Below are 9,092 nucleotides of genomic sequence, written 5' to 3' on the forward strand. Positions count from 1 at the left end.
GTCATGTCAGAGCATGAGAGAGAGAGAGAGAGAGAGAGAGAGAGAGAGAGAGAGAGAGAGAGAACTTAGGCCCTACACCTTAGAGAGAGAGGGGGGAGGAATTTCATTAAAAAAGGGATGGGAAAAAGAAAGAGAGAGATTATAAGTGAAAGAGAGGGGAGACGATTTTAATTTGAAAAAAGGAGGTGGAGGGGAGTGAAAAAAAGGAGGGAAAGGGAAAATGAGAGATCATACGTGAGAAAGAGGGGAGGGGAGGGTCCAAGGGATTTTGATTGAAAAAAGAGAGTTTGGAAAAAGGGTAAGTTCGGAATGCCCTCCGAGGGTTCGAGGCTTTCCAAACCTATAGCAAAAAACAATAATAAAATATTTCATATTTTTGTTAAGTATGTTTGTCGTGTGGATGTCTGCGTGTTTAGTCATTTGTTGTGTGACCCGCCTTATTAATAGTCTTGTTTGGTCCGAGGAGGAAGTGGCCTACTACGACGCTGCTGCGACTCACTACGAGTTTTGGCGGGAAGGTCCTTTCATTTTGACAGAGTAGAGTTGTAGTAGGGTTCACGCTATAACTCGAGCTCAGGGGAAAGGATTTTGTTTCCGACAGTGATTAGATTTCTTGGCTTTGGATGATCTGAAAGTTGCTGCATCCCCCGGCTTTCAGACAGGAAAACGAAAATAAAGAAACCATGTACTCGTCATATCAAGGTCCTGGCGATGGCGGATCCCTGTTCGGTGGGGCGGGTTTCATGCCTTCCCAATCTGCCACTCAATCAGCGGATGCATCAGCTGGAAGAGTAAGCGTGCTTCTTAACATATCCTTTGCTACTGCTTTTAAATGTGCAGTTTCCATTAAACATGCGGCCCAGCCACGTGTCGGATCAATCTTTTATTGCTTTAGGTGCAATTGGGACATGCCTTTCTTTCTTTTTTTAGGCCTGTAACTGCTCCTATTGCTTAAGCTTGGAATGCGTTTTTCCTACTTTTATTTTAGCCTGTAATCGATCCTGTCGCTCCACCAGAATCTCAAGCTGTCTTGGACATTTCTTCATGTGGGAAAAGGGGGCTCTTTTCCCTTGTCTTTATCTGTAGTGTTCATCATGACGAGCTTCTTCTTGGAAGGGGCCACATACCTAGTAGGTGTGGCTAGGGGTGCGGTTCCTCTTGCACAGAAGCTCATGATCTTGTTATAATTCACAATGTGGGGATTTTGGTGTGAATTTGTCTTAAACTCCTTGTGTTTGTCATTGCCTTTGGCTGTGCAGTTTCCACTTGACATGCAGCTCAATGATGGGTTGGATCAGTCTTTTATTGATTTAAGTGCAGTTGGAAGATGTTTTTCTTCTTTTTTAGGCCTGTAATTGCTCATATTTGCTTGAACTTTGAACTTGTTTTCCTCCTTTTGTTTTAGCCTGTAATTGATCCTATTACTTGGCCAGAATGGGCAGACTAACTTGATTGTTTGAGACATGTTTTTCCCCTTATTTTTTAGGCCTGTATTGCTCCCATTACTTGGACTAGAATGACCTAATCTGCATGGAGCTTAGGGATTTAGCAGGAAACCAATCAAACCAGGGTTCTCTTTTGTTCCCTTTAACCAGAGAATACTGGATGCGTGACAAGCATTTGACCTCCATCATGATTTTCTTTGAATGGAACTTGGGTGTTGGCTTTACAGATTCCTACTACACCTGAATTCTTGTTTCAGAGAATTGGGAACCTGTGTTACACATTTATATTATTTTGGTGTAAAAGCTGGTATTCTGGAATGTTGTCCTCTTTCTGGAAGAGGTCCACAACTATCCAGCAGCAGAAAATTTGGTGTCAAGGAGAAATTTGGTGTCCAGTTTTAATGTAGCTTATGAGATGCTTGTATGACTTTTTTGTTGGTTGTGGTAAAAAGTGTGTTTATACACTTCTAGGTATCTAATTGCCATAGAATGACATCGATCAGTCAATAGGAGTCTCTCTACCCTCAAAGATGACATTATTTTCCCATTACAAAGCCTCTGATTATGCCATCTGATGCACGGTTGAACGCTACTTTTTACACGAAAGCATATGCTGGCTGAAATAATGTCAGCTGGACTCAATGTGGCTGCTTGAACACCCAACAATCTCCTGCAATTTTCTACATCTCCTTAATTCTAGGCCTTGCATGTGGGTCTTGCCAGCAAAATGCTGAGCTGCTACTAGGATGTTCCTGCCAGCTACAACAGGTTAATGACTTCTTACAGAGGAACGAGTCACTAAATGTTGCATCATTTGCTATGCTTGCTGTTAACTTGTCAGATAGTGGCTATTTTGTTGACACTCTTCTCTTTCTTTGGTTAACCAGGATGTTATGACTTTTAAATGTGCACATGTTTGTCAATTCTGAATTTTCTTCTCTTGTTCTGTTGCAGAGGAGTGGGTCTCAGAATAACACTGGTCTGCTACCTCTAACCGTAAAGCAGATAAGTCAAGCTGTGCAAAAGCCATCAGATGATAACTTCTATGTGGATGGAGTAGATGTGAACAATGTATGCTGTGTCCCTTTGCTGACATATGCAGCCTTTTTTTGCCCTTTTCTTGTCGGTTTCAAGTCCTGAGATTTTCTTTGTTGCAGGTGACTTTAGTGGGTATGGTTTTTGATAAAGTAGAAAGATCTACTGATGTCTCCTTCTATCTCGATGATGGTACAGGGAGAATAGAAATTAAGAGATGGTAAGGTCTTTAACTATGGTATTTAAATTTACATATTTGGTGCTAGAGTAGAGGTTTATAATTTCTGTAGCGCAGGATTGATGGGCAAGACACCCAAGAAAGCTTGGAAATGAATGCAATCCAGTAAGTGTTTTCTCTCTATGTTATTGTGTTGCGCTAACAAGCTTTCAAATAGAATGCCCCTAACAATGTTCTTGTGATTTTCACAGAAATGGAGTTTATGTCCGTGTGCATGGCCATTTAAAATCTTTTCAAGACAGAAGAAATATTGTTGCTTTTTCTGTAAGGTCTGTCAAAGATGCCCTCCTCTATGGCCGTACATTGATGATATTTCTGTGTGGCTGTTGTATCATGGTACTTTGTTTGCTGTAGCATTCAATGATGGACATGTCCTTTAATCTCTTGCAGGCCTGTTTTGGACTTCAATGAAATAACTTTTCACTTTCTGGAATGCATTTATGTTCATCTTCACAATCTTAAATCCACGGTATGCTGCTTTACTGTATCTGATCTTAACTTCACATTCTCTCTGTAAAATTTTATTGTAATTCCACCTTTACTTAGGACATTTTTATTTGTGTTAGGGAGCTCAAATAAGTGGTGCATTGAATACTTCTACATTTGGAGGAAACACTGCTGTACAACCTTCACATTCTTATGGGCCTCTGACTAGTGGGGGTGCTGGCTTTGGGGCTAGCTTCAATCAGGTGGGAGTGTGATTACATATTATGTAGAAGAGATCCAAAAGAACATTTCTAACCTGGTATTTCATACTGTTGAACAGTATATGCCATCAAATGCAGCATCAATTGGTGGTTCCATGGATGAATGTCAAAGACGGGTACATGCAATCTTTGAGGAGCCTGCTAGCTTGTAAGTAATCCCTTGAGATTATAAAATGTTTTGCTAGAAAAGAAAATGAATTTTGTTTGGTGGAGGTCTGTGGTTGGTGTTGGGGCTCTGGCTGTAGCAGCACCTTGCGATTACGAGCTATCAAGACTTGATCCTTTTGGACCTTCAAATGACATACTTGCTGTCTGCTTTACAGAAATGCTGAAGCAGGGCTTCATGTAGATGAGGTTGCAAGGAGAATATCTGGATTCAGCAAGAAGCAAGTCAAGTAAGTATACCTGGTTCTGATGAACCTGGTGAAGTGTGACATAAGCCTAAATGCAGTGAGCTACTGCTTGATACTTGGCTATATGTGATAGCAATTGACATGCAGTGAGTTGCTTTGATGGTTTAACTTTGCATCGCTAAAAGTTGGAATTTTGTTGACTAGTGTTTCATGGGATAGCACTTACTTATTTTTCCTTTATTCTTTTTGTACTAGATTAGCATTGTTTGTTTCTCTGCCATTTCTTTTTGGGACTGCATTTATGTCTCTTTGTTTCTGATTATATTGCAGGGATGCCATTGAATTTCTTGTGAATGAAGGACTGATATATTCCACCATAGATGATGATCATTACAAGTCAACCAATGGTTGATAGCTTCTGGGCCACAAAACTCTCCTTCAGCCATGTGTACCATCTGATATCATCTAAACCTTCCATATTGTGCAGTACTGCTCTTCTGGTGGCATCCCTGCAAAACTCCTGGGATTGCTATTTTGTCCAACTCTTCCTTTGAGGGCCTTAGACTAGCAAAAACATCATTGTACCTTTTACTTTTTATGTATTGCTATTTTTTTGCTTTGAATTTCAATGGCTGTTTCTTTAACACTCTAACAGTGTGGATACTTGAGCTTTGCTTGCTTCATTTTCAAAACTTACACAGTGGCTATTCTTGTCCATATAAACATCACAACCAAGCCTTTCACTTGTTGTCAGCATCTTCATCTATACCATTGTGTTTTTGCTTTTAGACTATAAATTGGTGCTCATAAGGTTTTCTACTGCTGTACTTGATGATTGGTTGATCAGAGAAGATTTCTCAGGAATTGTAGCAAATACAAAACCAAACTTAATGTAGAATGAATTTTGTCCAATTTAAGGTCTTACAGGTTCTTCTTTTAAGTTTTCAAAGTGCTCTTATTAACTTTGCAGTTCATTCTACATTAAACCTAGGTTTCTTATGAACACTGGACCAGTTCTGCAAATTTGATAAATGGGCAGTACACAAATATTTTGTAGCGTATTTGACTTTCAATCTCGTTTAAGTTACTTGGCAAGTATTTCTATGGATCAGCTAAGGGAGAGCAGATGTACCTACTCTATGAAATCTTAATAGAATGGAAATGATGGCTCTACATGTAAGTCTTTATCATTTGCCGCTCTTACAAGTAGGGTACAGGAACATGTAAAGAAACGGGTGCCAACAGGGTTGAGTGACAAATGTCAAGTTAGATGTCATTTTATTGGCTCCTCTACACTATAGGTCTTATTTTGTCTTCTTGTTCACCTACCTTTTCATTCAAGTTTTTTTTCCATTGAATGCAATGCTCTTACATTGGGGTTAAGTGATGGTCCCTTTTGTTGCGACAATGTAGTGGGGCATTATGCATATCAGAATGATTGCCCCCAGGGAAGAGACCACTGGGTCCAGTAAACTGCCTCCTAAATGCATATGCTCTGGTCATTTTTTGTAGAGTAACACTGGCTACTGAGGCTTTGATGTTTTAATATTCATGCTCACAAGTTCCAAGATTTTAACCCAGCCCCACTTCACACTTCAGCTTTATTAAAGGCTGTGTTGATGAAAATCGTACTTTTTCCTAAGCCTCTGATTTTTGAAAGGCTGTATTGATGGGAAATTGTCCTATTTCGAATGCAGAGATGGAGGCAAAGAGGGGTTGATAGATGTTACAAAATCGGTCCTCCCACCCTAGAGGTGGTAATTTGTTTTCTTTTTGCATTTTACTTATTTACTTGTTTTCAAATGGTCACAATGTCTTCAACATGATATTATCTATTTATACTCTCTCTCTCTATACATATATGGCTGTATCATAGCCAATCCTTGGGCTCTTTTTTGGTTGCCTTTGTAATTGATTGAAGTGGAGACCCCCAAGGAGTGAGTGATGTGCGAAAGGGTAGAGAAAATGAAGTCAATAAACTTGAGATGGACTACGTTGTGATAATGTGATCCAATTAATCTCATGCAATTAGTAGACTTGCCTTTCAGTCCATTGTTCTCATGCAACTAGTAGGCTTGCCTTATAGTTCATTGTTAGCAGCAGAAATATTGGACAAATTCTCACTAAAATTTCCACATTGAATTCCAATAACATCATGAGGTTACGAGGGAGGGTCTGCATAAGTAGCTAGTTGCAGCTGGGGGCAGGGGGCGGACTGATGGTCTGGGGTGTGGTGTCTTCCCAGCAGAAGCTCACGAATCACGATGTTATAACACTGAAGGGGAAAAGAGCTCCTTTCGCCACGTGGGAAAGTGCCGGAAATTTATTGAGTAGTCAAGTCCTTGCATGTGCTAGTATGCATGGTAACTGGATGCATCCAGAAATGCTCAGTTGCTGATGTCAAGTGCATGTTTTAATGGAGAGTCGAATTTTGAACATCGGGCGAATGTGGCGGAACGGTAGACGCGCTGCCTTGAGGTGGCAGTGAGGCCACTCGTGGGGGTTCGAGTCCCCCCTTTCGCACAAGCTTCTTTTTATTGGCCCTTCAACGCTTCTTAGCCACACACGGAACGTCAAAAGAGTAAGGCATACTCGGTTTCATAGCAGAGCTCTCGTCTCTCCTACTAACGATGCGGATAATGGAACCGTCATAAGAGCAAGGCATTATTTGGTTTCATAGGATTGTGAAGGGAGGAATCCCTTCTCATCAGACATTTAATAAAGAAAAAGTCTACAAGTATTTCTAGTTTCCAAAGGAGGATTCTAGGGACTCTAATATAAATAAAAAGTTTACAAGTATTTCTAGTTTCTAAAGGAGGATTCTAGGGACTCTAATATGAAGAGAAATCTCTCTCTTTCTTCTCACACAGTCGTGTACACACGCATGTTGCTCTAAATCCTAGAGAACTATTCTAGGGACTCTTATATAAAGAGAAATCTTTCTTTCTCTCTCTCTCATATTGTAGTAGGATAGTTAGGGAAATGTGTGATGTGGGTGTTCATAGGGTTGCCCAAGTTTTTAGGTCATGTCTAGGGTCTTGAAAAGGATCAAGTGAGCTAGTTTTGGCTTAGATATTCGCATTGCCAATCTCATCTTCACTATTAGTTAAGGGGAGGTTGGGGGCGGGTGCCATGATAGTTAGGGAAATGTGTGATGTGGGTGTTCATAGGGTTGCCCAAGTTTTTAGGTCATGTCTAGGGTCTTGAAAAGGATCAAGTGAGCTAGTTTTGGCTTAGATATTCGCATTGCCAATCTCATCTTCACTATTAGTTAAGGGGAGGTTGGGGGCGGGTGCCATGATAGTTAGGGAAATGTGTGATGTGGGTGGTCATAGGGTTGCCCAAGTTTTTAGGTCATGTCTAGGGTCTTGAAAAGGATCAAGTGAGCTAGTTTTGGCTTAGATATTCGCATTGACAATCTCATCTTCACTATTAGTTAAGGGGAGGTTGGGGGCGGGTGCCATGTGGTAGCCCCCAACCTCCCCATGAAGAATGGCGGGGGCGGGTGCCACGCGTTCGACACCCGCCTTCCCAGCGAAAAGGGCGCACCGTCTTGACCTGCGCATTGCCTCGACTTGCCCTCCTCGACCTGTGTACCGCCTCGACCTGCAACAGCCTCGTCGGGGCGAGTCTAGGTGCGGAGCGCCTAGTGTCTTACGATTGAAGAAAAAAATCTAAAAGCCAATATATTCAAATAGGTCCAAAAGGTTTATAGCCCACTATGGCTATTCAAGTAGATGGATGTGTGTTGAGCACCAAGTCAAGTGTTCCATTCTCATTTGGGGACTGAAGTCTTCCTTTCAAAATTAGCAAGATAAATAGAATTTTACCAATCTCTATGCTCCATTGGTTATCTTACTATGGATGATTGATTATTTTTTTGGCATGGATAAAACATTTACAAAGAATGATTGTAACCATTTGGAATATAATGGGCTTATGCTTTGTTAAGAATAACTTATATCTCAAGAGTCGCATGGTGGGGAGACTTGCTTGAGCTACTGCGTTAAACACACACTATATGCACAAGAGAAAGCTCACTCAAGAATACAAGAAGAGAGATGGAGGTTAAAACGTTTTCGGTTTGATTTCTTCTTCTTCTTTCACACACTATACAATGCACACAAAGTATAGATAAGATACAACATAAAAGAAAATGGCCTACTAAGTCAAACAGTGCATAATAGACTACACTAGTCGATTGGTGCTATATCTTTGCCAGCTGTAGGTAGGTGTAACAAACTAAATATAATAAGTGATAAGTCAGTGGTCAATGTGAGTATCATAATGACTACCAATGTGCTAAGTCTAGACGTGCGGACCCATCTAGCCATGCGGTTCATCATCAATGTTCGCACGTGTCGAGCTTGTCCTCTCAACACTTTTCCTCAACCTCAACTCTATCTCTGTAACTCCAAGTAAGCTTCGGAACTTTCGAAGCTTCTCTGCACCCAATGCCTTGTGAAAATGTCAGCTATCTAATCCTGTGTGTTGACATATATCAAGTCAATCTCTCTTGGAAGTACATTCTCTTTCACAAAGTGGTAGTGCACCTCAATGTGTTTTGTCCTAGCATGGAATATCTGATTCCTAGCTAACTGTAGTTGCTCATGTTGTCAGAATGAATGATAACTGGACCATCTCCTTGCACATCCAAATTACCTAATAACTTTTGCAGTCATACCACCTCGCATGTTGCCATAGCAACATCTCTATACTTAACCTATGTACTCGATAAAACAACTGTAGGTTGCTTTTTGTTGCTTGATGTAATTGCTGTACTACCAAGGGAAAACATGAATCCACTAGTAGATTTTCTGTCTGACATGCTACCAGTCCAATTTGCATTTGTGTATCCAATGACGTACATCCTTACTTGCCTCATAAAAAAGTCCATAATGTAAAGTGGACTTCACATATCTCAATATATGTCTAACTGCATCCAAATGAGACTTTCTAGGCATTTGCATAAACCGACTAACAAGGCCAATAGCATAGCTCAAGTCTTGCCTTGTGATAGTCATGTAAATCAAACTCCCTACTATCCTCTTGAACATAGTAGGGTCTTCTATCTCATTCCCAATGTCGGCACTCAACTTCACATTTTGCTCTAATAGAATTGAAAGAGGCTTACATGCTGTTATACCATACTTGGATAACATATCCGGGCCATATTGCCTTTGTGATAGCCATATACTATCATCACATTTGATCACCTCAATACCAAAAAAGTATCTCAGCTCACCCAAATTCTTCATCTGAAACTTTTTCTTCAAGAAGCCTTTAACTTTAGTAATCCCATTATCACTATCAC

The 9,092-nt window shown here is 40.6% G+C and overlaps 1 protein-coding gene across 1 annotated transcript; it reads left to right on the top strand.

Moving 5' to 3' along the window:
* Positions 1-418: 418 nt before the first annotated feature.
* On the top strand, positions 419-4,575 carry LOC148013497 (replication protein A 32 kDa subunit A-like). The gene is made up of 10 exons (XM_087668467.1): positions 419-791; positions 2,400-2,516; positions 2,603-2,700; positions 2,776-2,823; positions 2,910-2,987; positions 3,109-3,187; positions 3,285-3,407; positions 3,485-3,573; positions 3,749-3,820; positions 4,109-4,575. Exons 1-10 carry the CDS (start codon positions 684-686, stop codon positions 4,188-4,190), a joined length of 894 nt encoding a protein of 297 aa, XP_087524593.1. The 5' UTR covers positions 419-683; the 3' UTR covers positions 4,191-4,575.
* The last annotated feature ends 4,517 nt before the right edge of the window (positions 4,576-9,092 follow it).

Source organism: Lygodium microphyllum, chromosome 26 (genome assembly GCF_053477565.2).
Source record: "Lygodium microphyllum isolate KBCC chromosome 26, Lygodium_microphyllum_v1.1.10, whole genome shotgun sequence".
Lineage (NCBI taxonomy): Eukaryota > Viridiplantae > Streptophyta > Polypodiopsida > Schizaeales > Lygodiaceae > Lygodium > Lygodium microphyllum.

Excerpts from the sequence above, each read along its gene's own strand:
- LOC148013497 (XM_087668467.1), top strand. The coding sequence starts at position 684 with ATGTACTCGTCATATCAAGGTCCTGGCGATGGCGGATCCCTGTTCGGT. Across the intron at positions 2,701-2,775 it reads AGAATAGAAATTAAGAGATG|GATTGATGGGCAAGACACCC; the intron begins GTAAGGTCTTTA and ends TCTGTAGCGCAG. Across the intron at positions 3,574-3,748 it reads TTTGAGGAGCCTGCTAGCTT|AAATGCTGAAGCAGGGCTTC; the intron begins GTAAGTAATCCC and ends TCTGCTTTACAG.